At 35.9% G+C, this 17,894-nt stretch overlaps 1 protein-coding gene across 1 annotated transcript; it reads left to right on the top strand.

Annotated features, from left to right (window-relative positions):
• The first annotated feature begins 10,709 nt into the window (after nt 1-10,709).
• Nucleotides 10,710-13,187, top strand: LOC149200108 (uncharacterized). Its single transcript, XM_089400849.1, has one exon. It carries the CDS (start codon nt 10,743-10,745, stop codon nt 13,185-13,187), a length of 2,445 nt encoding a protein of 814 aa, XP_089256975.1. The 5' UTR covers nt 10,710-10,742.
• The last annotated feature ends 4,707 nt before the right edge of the window (nt 13,188-17,894 follow it).

Genomic DNA, 17,894 nt, shown 5'->3' with positions numbered 1-17,894 from the left:
TGGGATCAGTATGAGTGGTTTGAGACACTCTCTTATGATATTGATCTGGGATCAATAAAACTGAATTCAGGTCAGTAAGAGTGATAGACACTCTCTCTTCAGATGAAACTGACTTCGGGTCAGTAGAGAATGGTATGAGACATTCTCGATCAATTCTTCTTCTTCATGGTTCAGCAGAGCAGAGCAGAACTGGGCAGAGCTCAGCAGAGTAAAGCAAAGTAGATCTCAATATAGCAGACCCCAGCAAAGCAGACCAGAGTAGTACATGGCATTGATGGCAGAGATAGTATAGTCGGACATATGGATCAGTGGATGGAGTTCTCCCTAGTTGAGAGGGAGTGTTAAAATTGGCAACTAGGGCCAAACTCCATGTGGGTCATCTTATTAATGGAAGCTGATATTTTTCTTGGACCCCTCTCATTGAGAGGTGTAGGATTGATCTAAAGATCATCTGATTCCGATAAGTATTCATGGAGATATGAATTTATTTGTGTTATGGGACAATTCGTCAAGGTTGGCCAACAAACAAATAAACCCCACTTGTGCTCAACGTTTTAGTATAAATAGAGGTAGCCTTCAAGTAATTTTCAACACACTTGGGATCTCTTCCTCTCTACTTGTCTTTGGGTTTTAGTAGGAGGAGAGATTCTAAGGGATAACGCTGCCCTAATCTAGAGGGCAGAAGCCGGAACTACCGGGATAGCTGGGAAAGCTGGTGTAGAGGGCAGAAGTCGAAACTGCCGGGAATAACCGGAATTGTTGGGAACTGTTGGAACAGCCAGGAAAGCTGATGCAGAGGGCAGAAGCTGAAACTGTCGGGAACTGCCAGAACTACCGGGAACAACCTGAACTGCCAGAACAGCTAGGAAAGTTGGCGTAGAGGGCAGAAGCCGGAACTGCCGGGAATAGCTGAAACTGTCGGAACAGTGGGGAAAGTTGATGCGGAGGGCAAAAGCCAGAATTGCCGGGAACAACCAGAACTGTTGGGAACTGCTAGGAAAGTTGACGCAGAGGGCAAAAGCCGAAATTGTCGAGAATAGCTGAAATTGCCAGGAAAGTTGATGCAGAGGGCAAAAAAGGCTGAAACAGTCCCTAGAGGCTGATGTTGGGGTTTTTTGTGGGGCAGATTGGAGCTGAGGAGTTTCCAGAGTGTTTATCCGGGGTTTCAGCTGGAGCATCTGTCTCCAAAGGAGAACAACATGCAAGGGACAACTAACTACCATTGGGACAGTTGTATGGTACTTAGCAGCAAGTACACGAAGCATGCAATGTTACAGCAAGCATGCAAGGGACAACAAACTAATATTGTGACAACAACATGCTACTTAGTGCAACAAGCATGTATTGGTACAGCTAGCATGCAACAACAAGCATGCTAAGGACAATAAGCAAGCAAGGGGCAACAAGCAAGCAAGGTGCAGCCAACACATAGGTCAGTATGGAAACATGGTGCAACAATGGCACATAATGCAATATAGTGATGGGTACAGTCATGATTAATGAAGCATGATGAGATGCAGCATAGTGATGATGGGTGCAGCATGGTGCAACACGGTGAGGTGTAGCATGATGACGAAATGCAGCACAACGATAGGTGAAGGAGTCACCTTGGTCAATCAGTTGAAGCAACATGTCTTCAACTGATCTCATGTATCATCTTCTTAGAGATGATCTATGCTCTTATCTAGATAAGTCAAAGTGTTGACTTCTGTTGTAAATGTAGTATGTACTATCTCTCTCTCTCTTTGTGCTGAACTATTGAAGAACATATAAGAAGAATTGATCAAGGGTTTCTCCACATCGGGGTTTTTCCCTGGCTAGCACCACATCTTGTGTCCTCTTGTCTTGGCTTGTCTTCTGTGATTTATGTTTATGTTCTATCTGTAGTTTACTTTAATGCCGATGTGATTGCTAATCTGGAAAAGATATTGAGCTAACTGTGAAAATTGAAATAAACTGATCTAAGCATAGAACATACCTAAAATTAACAATCTCCTACCTCAAAAGTCTAATTATTATTCAAATTTGCATTTTTGGCTTAGAAAAACAGCAAACCAATCTCAATGGACTCATAAAACTACACTGAAGGCACCCTTTGATTGTTGTCATGTGGAATTCTATGGTATAAGAATGACTTTTGGAACTCAAACTACAAAACCCATATCTAAGAATCTTTAATTCATCATAAAATTCATACAAATGGTCATCCAAGTTACCCTTGGGCATAGATTTAACTACTTTTGCCTGAATCCACCTAAATGCATGCCCCGAGGTTCATTTTAGGTTCAAATCAAGTTTTTCAAGTTGATGGGTTATCATTGAGAGATGGCTCACCTTTCCACATTTTCACGTTTGTTATTTGTAGCTGGAAAATTATTGCTTTTCAAAAATACCATAAAAGTGCCAGTATTGACATATTGAGAAATCAAGCCACGAGGGAATGTTCACATGCACGCAAGATTGGTCTAAAAGTATGCCAAAGGAGAATTAAAGGTACAAATTTATATTTTGGAATTCCATCTACAAAACCCAAATGTAAGAACCTTGCAACACACCACCACTAACAACAAGTAATCTGCCAAGTTGGAACTTTGGTTGTTTTCAACATTTTTTCTAGTTAAATAAAAAGATGCAGAGGTTTAAAGAAATGGAAGCATGGGCTAAAATATTCATGGCATAAATGAGTTGGAAGTTGCAAAAGTTTTTTCTTGATGTTCACTAACTCTACATGGGATTAAGTTTCATGATTCGACAAAAGAAGTATGCATAATGATAATTGTTAATGGAAGATAAACCTATTTAAATCATGGAAAACATGCATAAACAATGGTACATATAACCTATAACAAAAAATAAAATGGTATTATGTAGAATTATTCACTTGGCAATAGATGTCCCGTGACAAAATTTCTTGTTTGGAAACTTTCGAGCATCTTGCTCAAAACATGGTTGCATGAAAATTACAATTTGGCATGCTTCCTTTGTCAATCTCTACCACAAGAATCCACAACATCTATTTCATTCTCTTTCTTAACCACTTTACCAATAACTGCTTGCAACTCCCACTTGGTGAACAATGTGTCCTCCCCAACCTCCCTCTCTGCTTGTTGCTCAAGTTATTCTCTATCTTCTTCTTTGCAATCACTGCTTCTTTCATCTTTGTTGGTGACTGTGTTTTTCAGAGTCACAACTGGCACCTTCATTGTAGTGACATCTCTTTTCTTGTTTGCTGCATGTTTTTCTATATTTGCAAGAATATGAACACATAAAACATTATGTGAATTGCACTTTCTTTCAACTACACTAGTTTTGCCATATCATTCCTTGCTTCTGCAACATCTTCTTCCATCACATAAGCCAACACTGTATTCAACATCACCTGTTTGGTCTCCTCTTCATCTTCAAAGCATTCAATTTGTATTTCCTTCCATCCTTCGTTATCTAGTATGTATTGTTTCTTCCATCATGCACAACACTAGGATCAAATTGCAATGGTCTTTGTAACCAAAAGTGACAAGGCATCCATGAGCAATACATCACACAAAACATTATTATTATACCCCCTATTATGAAAATCAATCATACATTGTTCATGCATTGTAACCCATTTGGATAGAGGCATGCAATTCAAATTCAACTTGTGTACAACTTGAGTAGAAATTAAATTTACTGTGTTGCCACATTAGGGTGGATACATACAATTCAAATTCAACTTTTGTACAATTTTAGTAGATTTTTTTTTGCTACCCCATCAACAATTAAATCGCAACACTTACCTCCTGCCTTGCATTTTATTTTGAAAATTCTCTTCTTTTGTATTGACTCTTTGGTAGGTTTCTTCATTTAACCTAACAATACTCTCTTCACCATTAGGTTCTATCCATGCTTTTCCCACTTCAGTGACTTCACCCATAACTATTATTGATTCTGCTTCAGCAATATAAGTTCTTCTTTCTATAATTCTTGAGACTCAAATGCCTCTTGAAAGTTCTTGACACTTCTTCATCAACTCATCAACTTCAAGGCACCCAACCTACACTCAGAAATGTATAGGTATCAATAGATTAAGTTTGGATTGTTGCATCAATAAAACTGAGCTTCGGACCTACTCAACATTAATATTATTTGTTGCAAGTAGGAGGATTAGAATGAAATCAAAACGAGCACATATAGATACAAAAAAACAACAATAAAGAACGCAGAGAGTGTTAAGTGGGTTAATCAAGCTCAAAAAAAATAGATCGCAACCAAATGACACTCATGAGAGTGTGAGTTGGACCATATATGAATGACTTTAAATACTTTTAAGCAATTGATCCCCAAAAAATGACCTATAATAATGTTGCACTGCGGAAGCCCCTCACAGGCTTAAATCAGAAATTTGTTATGCTAGTTTCTGTAATTAAAATTAGTCATTTATAGACTTATCATTCGAAAGCCCCTCACAGGCTTAAATCAGAAATTTGTTATGCTAGTTTCTGTAATTAAAATTAGTCATTTATAGACTTATCATTCGAATACATATTAATTTTCTATATGAATGTTTGAACTCAGTTCTGAAACCACATATAGAATTTATGGAAGTCAGTCTTCATAAAGGACAAACCCCGACACTTCCCTGTTTTTGGGAAGCTCTCTTTGATTTTTTTGTTGCATTTGATGCTCTTAGAAAAGCGTATATAATAAATAAAAAGACTTATTTCTTATTTAAAAAACTGGTTTCTTTATACATTCTCAGCTTCTGAAAATTCTGAAAACATCATAGTCCCGGATTCAATATCTCTAGCATATTGTTCCTAGAATAATGGCATGAATGACTAAAAGTATGATAAGATACTTTTTCAACTGGGCATCTTTATTTTGATGGCTAATTAGCTAAATATTTTGTAATGCGTGATCAATTATTTAACCACGCTTATGTCTATTTGATTATCAAATATTCAGCGAATCAACAATCAAGATAAGCTTAAGGTTTTTAACCACCGTTGAATCTGAGGATAGATTCTGTGCTCCAACTTGCATGAAAACGTCCTTTCAACTATAGCTCACAAGAGGTAGCAATTAGTTAGTATTTATTTTATAAAAATCAAGACTTGCTCTGTAACAACAAAGGGATTTGTCATTTGTGCTTAAATAACTACCATAATTCGCAACAACCAGAATGAAATAAGATGACGGTTCATAAAACAGAGTCAAAACGTCCATACGTGAGAATTCTGCCTGGCTTATTCTCAACTGTTACAACTGCTGCATTCGTCCAAAGTTCCCATGCAATCCTACTAACCTTGGACCATTTTCGTTTACGCGTCTACTGCTAATGTATCTGCCATTACAAATACAGTGTTCTTCATCATGACCATGGATACAGATGTGTCAACTGGTTTCAAAACTTATGTTATAACCCTTGTTGCAACATCCTACGAAAGCCAAAACAAGATTAGTTAACTTAGGCGAGCCCCATCAGACCAAATCATAATATAAGTAAAGAATGTGTTTCCAATATAAGAATCTTAGCACACCTTATTTGTTATTATCCCACAAAGGAAAGCATTTGAGTTGGTAAGGAGGGCAACATCGACTCTACGTGTGGACATGCGACTACACACATCTGAAATGGTTGGAGGTATTGGATGCTACATTGAAAAATGCTCAACAACTCTTCCATGCATCGCCCACTTCTCATCAGGGCATGCTCCCTTTGCTTCTCCTATGGGAGGAGCCATTCGACCCTTATGGGAAGCACACTGGCAGTGGAATGATGACCTGACCATCTGGCAAGATCTGGTTGGAAGCGTACCATCGATTGGCACCGAGGCCGAAGGGCAACAAGAATGATGACTTGACCATCTGGCAAGATCTGGTTGGAAGCGTACCATCGACTGGCACCAAGGCAAAAGGGCAACAAATAACCAGCCTGCCTATGGACCATAAATGTACGCCAACTATGGATTTTGGTAGGCTCATTTATGGCGTATTGGCAGGCTGTTTATTTTCAGCTGGTACCAGATAGCTGAAAATAAGTAACTTATTATAGGGCATTAAATGAGCAGGGTTGTATATGCCCACTTTTTGATTTTAAACCTGTCAAAATTGGTGGCCATATACAACTCCCGCTCATTTAATGCTCTATGGCAGGCTGTATATTTGTTGCCGTAGCGGATTCAATTTAGCTGGTAGTGTCCAAACATGGGTGAAATAGGGTATTTTTCTTGTCCCATCATTCCATCTGTAAGTGTTGACACATGGTCATAGAGTTTCGGGATTGGATGGGATGAACAGTTTTTGTGTAGCTGAACCCAGTAAAGAAACACCTTTCAGTTTTTTCTTTGGTACAGACAGACAGAGGGAGTGAAGTTGCAAGGCTTCATAGATGCAAATTGGGTGAGAAGTCTATCAGACAGGAAGAGCACATCAGGAGGAATTTTCAGTGTTGGGTCATCATCGGTTTCTTGGTACAACATGAAGCATAGATTTGTTCCACTTAGCTCAACAAAAGTAGAGTACATGGCTGCAAGCGAAGCAACATGTGAGTTTATCTGGATAAGAAAAAATATTGTTGGGTTGTTTGGTCAGATGATGGATCTCATTGTGATTTACTGTGACATTCATAGTTGTATCAAACCCTCTAAGAATCAAGTTTTTCATGATCGATCCAAGCATATCGACATCTGATATCACCATCTTTGAGATTGTGTGCAGAGTCTGATCATGTTGTTAGAGTACATTCCTATAGAGGAACAGGATGCAAATATTTTGACAAAGGCTTTGTCAAAGATAAAATTCGAGTTCCATAGAACAGGATCGGGGTATCAAATAATCCCTTTCTTGTTGAGAGGTAGTGTTGAAAATGCAGCCAGAAATTCCTAATTTAATTTTCCCTTAATTAAATTAGGAGAAATTTTAATTCCAATTTCAGTAAAATACTTGGAGGAATTTAATTGAGGTGATATGGCACTTATCACTCAGTTAAGTTAGTTAGTTCAAATAGGAGACACTTAAGTTGTATTTAGTTATGATTAATTGCTAATCTCTAGCAATCAATTTCAATTAATTTGAGTTATTGTGAGATAAACTAGTTCTAACTGATTAAGAACTAGTGGAGGATCAAATAGTGGGGTGTGTTCACTAGTGATCAACCAATTAACTTATCAATCAACCCAGAATAATTGATGCATGCAAATAACTTGAGATACCCATTTGAGATTGGAATTCAAGGGAAGTGTACTATCAGGTGTAGAAAATTCCAAATTGTACAGGTGGTGCATGCAGTCAGAGAAGGGCCTACAAGGATTGCACAGTTCTGGATGGGGAATTTCCCTAATTAATAGGGGCTAATTCCTTGAGAAACAACGCAAGGAAATAGGGACTTGCACAAGCAGGGTTTTGGTTAAGTATTGACCATAGCTTGTCTAGGAAGCAGCGAGATAGATTATACTTGTGCAGAGGTTGCTCAAGCTTGAGCAAGCATTGTATTTCTTCTCTATTTTCTGACAAATGCAATACAAATAAGAAAGGGTTTTTTAGCAGTTGCTTTCCCCTTACATAAATATATGATCATATGTGTGATTGAATCTTGTCTGATGTTTATGTTGGGATTTCTTGATTGTTAAATTGTTTCTGCTGATGATTAGAGTAGATTTAAGTATATTTTTTTAGTAAATTACATTAGCAACTTGAATCTACAAGAAAAATATACACCTCTAAAGGAAATCTTGGCCAAGTAATTTGTATGGGTGATCTTCCGTGATTGGGAAGGATGAGCATTAAATTGTATACTAAAATTGTGGCATAATAATGTGGCAGATTTCCTTGCTTTGGAGATAGGTATGAGCCTAGTTAAAAATGAAGGTTTCTTAAAGTTAAAGGTTGATGGTGACTCTCAGCTTGCTATAACAATAGTTAGGAGAATAATAAATGGGACCCCAATAGAAAAACAAATTAAGAGTTTGCGACTAGAGAGCCTCATCTCATGCATTCAAAGCTTGAACAATCTATCCCCTTCGTCATTGCCTCACACCAAAACCTCTAATTGGTAGCAACATGGTCTAATGAGGCACGATCCAATTGGAAGGAACAACTCCCAATCATCTTAGACAATGACAAATTGTCCCCAATCGGGGTGTTGGAATTAGAGACAATGGAGGAAGGGTGGTGGGGGCGGAGCCCACCTCCCATCACATTTAAGGGGGGGGTGGGGGCAGTGTAGCCATCCCATCTCCTGCATTAACACATGCAAACAACTATTACCTCCTTTCACAATCACATAGTAAACTACTCTCCATTTGAACATTCTTGGTTGGGAGACCTTGATTTCATGTTTAACTAGTGCACTTGTTATGTCCCCCCACCATAGGTGGGACAATTCCCCTGTGAATCAAGTTGTGTGGGACTTGAACCCAGCTACTACGGCTCAATGTTGTGCTGAAAGTTGTGTTTTTCCACTTTGGTGCAGAGGATGTTGTATTTCCATGGCCAAGGCCTAACATGCATGGTAATTCTTATAGGTTTAAACTCTAGGGATGTTAATCTCCAATGCATGCACTAGATGCTGAGAAAGAACAAGGGGGAAAGGCCAAGAACAACAATGGAGGAGCTCTCTGGGACGATGGTGGCAATTACTACAATAACTCGAGCAAGGAAGGGTGGTGATAACCATCAACTCATTTTCATGGCAATGCAAGTTCAAGCATGATGGGCCGACCAACACTGGGTAATTCATCCTATGTTCAATTTCTTTTGCTTTGTCATCTTTTTTAATGGTTTAGCTTATGTTTGGCTATTGTTGGTTTGTAGTGCTTAGAGCACAGTGGGGGCGAGCATTGGTTTTGGTCTCCCTATCTTTTTGTGGATGTTTGAACCCTGCTCGAAGTGCTTTATTCACCTCCCCTTGGTCACTCCATCTAACAATAATCTAATACAAACTTCCTTGGAAATCCAAGTTTTCTTGGGCTTTATTTCTATTTGGTTCTCCATTTTACATTCCCCCTAGTTTTTGGGTTTTCTAGGTGACATTTTTATCTCGATTCTTAGTAACCTGGCGTAGCATGCCCTGACAGAGGATGCATTCCCATTGGGGGTTTGGTGGTAGAGGTCCTCAGGGTTGACGCGTAAGCCTGAGCCCAAGCTCAAGATGTAGCAACCATTTTTTCTCTTCCACTCCTCCGGAAATCCAAGAGGAAATTCGTCAACTTGAAGCCTTGACCACTAATGACTCGCAAGTCTACTTAGACTTTGAAATTCAAGTTGAAGTAGTTAATTGGGTTCTTGGCCCTGGATATACTAAGGGAAGACTAAACCAATATTTGAACTCCATTACCATCCACTTGTAGATGAAGACACTCTTGGGAAGGGTCCCGAACGAAAAACAACAAGACTGCAACAATATAATATCTTCCATAAATGAAATGCATGTGTTCAATGTCATTAATGCTCTTGTCTTCTAGTTTGGATGCTCGGCTTGCTCACATAGAAGGTCATCTCCAATGTGGTTTGAAACCTCCAGCACTAACAAGGACCAGTGCTTAGGATCTGACCCTAGTTACTTCTTCTGATTCTTGATGTTATATTTAGCCATTCGATGCATGTCTTTCACTTTTAGTAGTTTAATTTATTTTAATTGGTTTGAACTTAACAATGATAGTTATTGACATTTTGATAAATCTAAAGTGTTATCCACTATCAACAATATTAGTTTGGCTAAAACAAACTATGATGAGACATAACATAAATAACATCTATATTTTTGTATGAAATCATTTTGAAACAATACAATTTCAAATTTAACAAAAATAAATATTATATAAAATATAAAACTACATTTTACATACTTATACTTTTACAATGGAAAATATGAAATGTATACTTTTACTTTTACAACGGAAAATATAAAATGTATTTTATAAATATATAGTAAAAAAATAATATTATTATTTTTAATTTATAAAAGTTAAAAATAATTATTTCAAAATTTTATATTTTTATAATAGAAAATATGAAATGTGTTTTATAAATACAGTAAAAAATTAATATTATTATTTTTAATTTATAAAAGTTAAAAATAGTCATTTCAAAATTTTATTTATAAAATTTGAATTGAATTTTATTGTACGATTTATTCGTTCCAAACGAACAACATATTTATATAAGCCAAGTTCAGACAACATGCGATTCCGTTTTCATTGAAAGTTCTCTGCGCTATGTTTCATAGAAATATAGCAACATAACTTAAGAGCTATGTAAAACATAATTTTCAATTTAAATGATTATAAGTTAATTTTGTAGACAAATATAAATTTATATAACATGATTGATAAACATTACTAAAGTAATTCAAGGTTTTATAATTATGTACCAGTAATGTAATTCAAGATTTTATAATTATATTATATGTAAAAAATCATAATATTGACCGATACAGTAATAAGCGGAAATTACGCGTTCTTACTGCCCAGTAATACACGGCCCAACACGTGAATTTCAACATATATTTCTTCCGGTCAATTCGGACCGAAATAAGCGGGAAACCCCTCAGGACAACTGACAGAAGCGGAATTTTAAGGGACACAACCAAATTCCAAGTAACTTAAAGGCAATTTTCTTGACCTCTCTATTCTCCAGTCAACACGGCAATTTCTATGACTCTTCAACAATCCTCTGCAACTTTTACAATTGCTATAAAGGAGCATGTAGGCAGTCATGGTGGTGGAGGGAATTCACAGGCAACGCATTAGGGAGAGAGAAACATGGGTAAATCCGTTATGTCCATGCTTCTCAGCTTTTTCATATTGATAGCGTTGGATAATGTGACTGCCGCAACTTTCAGTTCGTCAAGGGGGGCGCCATATTATTCTTCTTTTCATATCAATGGAGATAATCATCATCTACTCTATGAGCACACCCCTGCTGGAACTAGTAAGTCTCTGCAGCCCCATCATTTTGTTTCAAAAGAACGCACCCTGCAGGATGCAGGGGATCAAGTGACATCATCTGGGGATAAAAGGGAGGTGGAGGCGCTTTTGTCATTCAAGAAGGCCATCACATCGGATCCACTAGGATCGCTGTCCAACTGGACAGCTGAGAATTCGGCGAACGTATGCTCTTGGAAGGGTGTTTCCTGCATAGACGGCACTAACAGAGTCGCTGCCCTAATCCTTCCTTCAGGAGGCCTCCAAGGTACTCTCTCGCCATCTCTTGGCAACCTTTCCTTATTGCATACATTGGCTCTTTCATATAATAATTTCAGTGGAAGAATTCCGCCCGAGTTTGGGCAGCTCAAAGCGCTGGAAATCCTTAATCTCAGCAGCAATCTTCTCAACGGTACTCTGTCCCCATCTCTTGGCAATCTTTCCTTATTGAGTACTTTGCAGCTTTCAGATAATAATTTGACAGGGACTATACCAACAGAATTGGGTCGTTTAGTCAAGTTGCAATATCTAGATTTATACAACAATTTTCTTTATGGAAGTATCCCAGCTTCTCTGGGCAATTGCAGATCTCTGGAAGAAATGTACATTTATGCTAACAATCTCACCGGTCCCATTCCTCCTGCTCTGGGCAATTGTACGCAGTTATTGAATCTTGCTTTTTCCTCCAACGACTTGACTGGAAGAATTCCAGCAGAATTGGGCTTGCTGCAGAACCTAAAGCGCCTATATTTAGGTTTCAACCACTTGATTGGTGGAATTCCGATGGAATTGGGCTTGCTGCAGAAATTAGAGATCTTGTCTCTAAGTTTCAACAAGTTGACTGGAAGAATTCCAGTGGAATTGGGATTGCTACAGAGGTTAGAGTTCTTGTCTCTAAGTTCCAACAACTTGAGTGGAAGAATTCCAGTGGAATTGGGCTCACTGCACAACTTACAGTACCTGTATCTATATTCCAACAACTTGACTGGAAGAATTCCAGCGGAATTGGGTTCACTGCAGAACTTAACTATTCTATATCTATATTCCAATAAGTTGAGTGGCAGAATTCCTGCATCTATAGGGAATTGCAAAGAGATGATGTATTTGCTGCTGTTCGACAACCAACTTAGTGGAACAATCCCTGAAGATATCGGCAGATGTGTCAATCTAAGGATATTAGATTTATCTAAAAACCAGTTGAATGGAACGATTCCCACATCTTTACGAAACTGTGAAATGTTAAGTCGGATAAGGGTGTCCGATAACAAACTTAGTGGACATCTAGACATAGAGTTTCCAGTGGTGCTCGATGTTTTTTCTGCTCATTCTAATAGATTCTCTGGTACCTTGCCTCTGTCATTGGCCAACTGTACGGAGCTTCGACTATTGGATTTAAGGAGAAACAGATTTACAGGTGAACTTCCCAGATATCTAGCAACTTTTCAGAGGTTAAGAGTTTTAAGTGTTAGTTATAATAAACTTGAAGGTGGTATTTCTGAATGGATCACAAATCTCTCTCAATTACAATTGTTGGATTTATCCAATAATAACTTCAGTGGAAATTTACCTTCTAATCTTGGGAGACTCCAAGGATTTAGTATCCCCAACCTCCAGTCTTTCCAAGTAAGTGATAATACATTATATGAGAGTGTGCAGATTGACATCAAGGGAGTTGAGTATAATATAACATATGTGTTGTTGGCAAATACCATATTGGACTTGTCCAACAACAATTTTATTGGCAAAATACCTTCAAGTATAGGGAATTTGAGTAGCTTGAGGTTGTTGAATTTATCTGGAAACCATTTGGAAGGGAAAATTCCTGCATCTCTTGGTGAGATATCTAATTTGGAGCAGTTAGACTTGGCTAGAAATAATTTGACTGGAGATATTCCTCAAGGACTCTCTAAATTAACCAAGTTGGCATCTTTAAATGTGTCATATAATAGACTGTGTGAGAAAATCCCACAAGGAACACAATTTGACACTTTCAACATGACCTCATTTCAAGGGAATAAGTGCCTATGTGGTTATCCTTTACAACCATGCAAGAAAATAGAGAATAATAAAGAAAGAGATGGTGCAACTTGTGTCAATGTTACTAAAGATCAAGGATGGCTAAATCAAGTGGATGAACATGTCTCATTAATTGCATTAGGGTTGGGACTAGGGATTGGATTTAATGGAGTTGTAATTTTGATAATTATGTGGGATAAAGCTTGGCAATGGATGGTACCTCCAAAAAAAAGTGCATTTTATGGAGTGTACCGACCTCCAAATTGACGTCAAAGGTAGTATGATATCTTTCAAATTTGTTCTTCCATGACACTGTTATCATAAAATATATATTGAAAACTGAGACAATGTAAGCTCTTTTGCAAGTACTAGATTTCATGGAGTTGTATCCTTTATAATAATGTGGTATAAATCTTGAATGGATGATATTTTAAAAATATATATTTTTAAGTGTATAGATTCTTTTGGAAGTTTGTCCAATTTTATATTCAAAATAAAAATAATTGATAATATTTTTTTATATTGGTAATTTTTGGATTGAGCTTTACAACCTGGTATGAGGGAGATGTTGTGCCGTATTGTTATATTTAAAAATAATAAAATACTATTTATATTAACAAATTAAAAAATAATAATAACAAAAAAAAAATCAATGCCAACCATACATAAAATACTTCAATTTCCACTTTAAGTTTACATTAACTTTAAAAATAAAAAGAAAAAAAAAAATAGTAATGTCTAGTATAAAGGAGATATGCAATTTTCTTCATTACTCTATACTTAATATGAAATTGACATATAACATGTAAAAATATTATTATTGATATTATATAATGTGTAATTCATTTTATGTCTTTTTAAAATATATTATTCAAAACACAAACATATTTTATATACATATCTATATAACAATTAAAAAATCAAACGATCATATATATATATATATATATAAAATATTTAAAAATATTTATTTTAATAAGTAGTTCATATAGAAAATCAATTTAATTATAATTCTAAATATAGTCTCTTCAATTTACAACACAATTAAGATGTTAATAGTAATTCGTGGGAGCAACTTAAATTATTATTAACAAATAATATTAGCAATTGCACCACACATTGCAAAGGAAAGCCTTAAGGCAGTAGGGTAGGAAAGAGCAGCATTTAGGATACAATTAATGTGTAAACACATTCCATAAGTTCACTATATTGAAAATAAAAATGAATAGAATTTGATCATATCAAATAAATCTTGTTTTTTGGATTCTATAAATTGTAAAATACATTGAAACACAAATTTTCACCTTAAGAATATCATGGATTATAATTGCAAGATGGTTTCATTGCTAAAATAATTGTCTCTACAATTAAGATATTTTATTGAATGTTTCATCATTTCAATATACATGATATCTTTTAAATTTGAATGGTTAATCTCAATATACATTTTGTGCCAAGTTCTTTTTTGTTCCTTAAATGATTGAATAATGAAATTTCTATTGAGTGTAATATCCAAATTCAAACTCATAATGAGCTTTCATATACATTTCAACTATTATAACACCTACAACATTTGTATCACAAATATTGATTTACTTAAATATAGCCAAGTAGCTACAACAAGTGATTTTGAACTAGAAAATTCAAAGTTTCTAAATGAGGGAGGATGATGCATAGTATCCTTGCTAACAAATTTCTCGCATATTCCCTCCAAGATCTTAGATGAAGAATGTGCATTACATTCCTAAATTAGTCCCTTGCAAAATCAAAATAAAAAAGAAAAATGCGAGTTTTGAAACAAATCCATGAGCTCCTATTTCTAAATTGGTCCCTTTTGAATGTATGCAAAATCAAAATTAAAGAGAGTATTTTCTGGAAAAATCGACTTGCAGTGTTTGACAATTTTGTTTCTTCATAGAAAATTCATAAGAGCACAAACTTTTGTAGCTGGATTAACAAGCTTTCATGTGCTTTGAAATTGAATGGATGTTGAAAACAAATGAATACATAAACAAATGTAAGTGCAAAAGAAATTTGAAAAACTTAAGGACACAGTCTCCCAAATTCCATCAGATGCCATTATCAAAAATTCAGAGTTGGATGTAATGGGTTGCTTTCTAATTTCTAGTTCTGTTGATATTGACTATTTCAAGTGTAAATCTCGTATAAGTTTGAGGGAGATTCCAACCAGGCCAATATTCCAAGTTATACTAAGGGTGTACACTAACATTCAATGGAGTGAGACCTAATGCAGTTACAAAATGGAAGAATAATGTACCTATTCAATCTAGAGTCATACATATAAGTGTTTGTTGAAGCCTTAGCATGACTGACAACATAACCGAATCCAAAAGGGCCAAACATTATAGGTCAGACCATTTTGAATTTAGTCCTAGAAATCTAGATATAAATATGAGAGCTTATTATAGTCCTGAAATCAAACTAGAGGTTCCTGAGATGGAACTCAGTTTTGGAAATAGTGGTGTGAAATTTTGATGTAGTAATGGATGTTATATCACATTTAGAGATTAAATATAGTATGCAAGTGCTTTCAATTATGAAACAACTCTAAGATTTGTGCATGGCATGCCTAGTTATTATTCATGGAGGATGATATACTTGAGCATACAATGGATTTAGTGTTGTGGTTCCTGAGACATAAGTAAAGATGTCTGATTTTTGTGCTTGTGATTTAAAGCATCCAATGAGCATGAAAACTCCAAGTCAAGGATGGTTTACTGAGATATTTACTATCCAAAGCTTGTGGGAAACATATGGTCGGCAAAATAAAATTGGTTGGTTGCCCTTCAACTCAGGGAAGGAGATGTAGACATAGTTACATTTTCCCTCGGTCACCTACTCCTTTTTGCCACAGCAGGTACCATTAAAAAAATGCAAGCTCCTTCCATGGGACCATAGCCTTACATACTGGCTACATGAGGGCTTTCACATCATTGTCAATAGAAAAACCTAATTTAAAATCTTTTAATAATAATGTGTAAGAATGTATGTGTTGATAGATTCTCACACTAATAACAATTCTATTTATAGAGATTAATGGACATATTAACACAATAAATGAGCTAAAGATGTTGAATGATTTGTGCTTGTGATTTAAAGCATCAAATTAGCATGAAAACTCCAAGTCAAGGATGGTTTAGTGATATATTTACTATCCAAAGATTTTAGGAAACATATGGTCAACAAAATAAAATTGGTTGGTTTCCCTTCAACTAAAGGAAGGAGATGTGGAAATAGTTACATTTTCCCTGGGTCACCTACTCCTTTTTTCCCTAGCAGGTATTGTTAAAAAAATGCAAGCTCCTTCCATGGGACCATAGCTTGACATATTGGCTAAATGAGGCCTTTCAAATCGTTGTCAATAGAAAAACTTAATTTAAAATATTTTAATAACAATGTGTAAGAATGCATGTGTTGATAGATTCTCACACTAATAACAATTCTCTTTATAGAGATTAATGGACATATTAACACAATAAATGAACTAAAGATGTTGAATGATTTTGGATCGAAGTCCAGAAATATGAAACAATCCTAAGTAGGTAACAAGTAGTATTTTATTTAGCAATAGATATAAATCATGGGTGGACGGGTGAAGTTTTAATAGTACAATAGATTGAAAATGTTTGTTTATCTTAAAGTGAAATTGAGTTTGTTTATCTTAGAGTTGCAAAGACAAAATGGTTTGTCAGTAAGATGGATGGTACTCACTTTCTCTTTTCATCCTAAAAGACTAATTTGTCTAATTTGGAAATTGTCAAATAGAGCTTGTATGTTTTAGAGGTACAGAGACAAAAAGGTATGTTAGGTTATCAACATGATGGAAGGGTGACCACTACCATGAATTAGGAATATGACTTCAAGTTCAAATACATGTGTGCATTTAGGAGCCATTTTCTATGTTTTCTGCTATCCAAATCTTGTAGGAAACATATGGTCAACAAATAAAATTGGTTGGTTGCCCTTCAACTCAGGGAAGGATATGTGGACATAGGTACATTTTCCTTGGGTCACCTACTCCTTTTTTTCCCAACAAGTATTGTTTAAAAAATACAAGCTCCTACCACGGGACTTTATCCTTACATACTGGGGCTTCACTTTTATTTTTATCTGTAAAAAGAGGACAAAACATTATAGGTCAGGCCATTTTGAAGTTAGTCCTAGGAAATATAGATATAAATATGAGAGCTTATTATAGTCCTGAAATCATACTAGAGGTCCCTGAGATGGAACTCAGTGTTTTGTTTATCGCAGGGTCAATACCTCATTATCAAATCCATAGTCTCATATGGCTAAGCAGCAAGGTTACAATGTAATATTGTGCATTATATATTTAATAAAATTCTCTCTTTTACTATTGAATTTAGGCCCTAGTTAGGCATGTCAATCACAGGTATTCACGTCATCTTCTTTACTCTGCATATGAAAGACATAATATCAAATTATCATATATTTATTAGTTAAAACATGGTATGTGACCACTACCATGAATTAGGAATACCACTTCGAGTTCAAATACATGTGCACATTTGGGAGGAATTTTCTACCTTTTTTGTTATCCAAAGCTTGTAGGAAACATATGGTCAAAAAAATAAGAGTGGTTGGTTTCCCTTTACCTCAGGGAAGGAGATGTGGACATAGGTACATTTTAGCAGGGTCACCTACTCCTTTTTGTCCTAGTAGGTACTATTAAAAAATATGCAAGCTCCTTCCATGGGACTATAGCCTTACATAATGGGGCTTCACTTTACACGCTTCATAATTTTGCACTAAATTTGGGCAAAATAGAGTAAATTCTTAAGGCACCTTCCAGGGTTTTCTTATCACATTAACTCTATTTTTTTCTTCAGAAAATGCTGATAGTTTCAGTGTCAGCATTTTAGTTGTAATAAATAGGGAAATCACCGATAGTAGGGCTATCAGCGCTTTAAGTGTTCTGGTTATATTTTGTGA

Source organism: Pinus tabuliformis, chromosome 2_1 (genome assembly GCF_031772625.1).
Source record: "Pinus tabuliformis cultivar Carrire ecotype Pingquan chromosome 2_1, CPIR1, whole genome shotgun sequence".
Lineage (NCBI taxonomy): Eukaryota > Viridiplantae > Streptophyta > Pinopsida > Pinales > Pinaceae > Pinus > Pinus tabuliformis.
The sequence above is the reverse complement of the archived record's forward strand: the minus strand, read 5'-3'. Positions and strand labels throughout refer to the sequence as shown.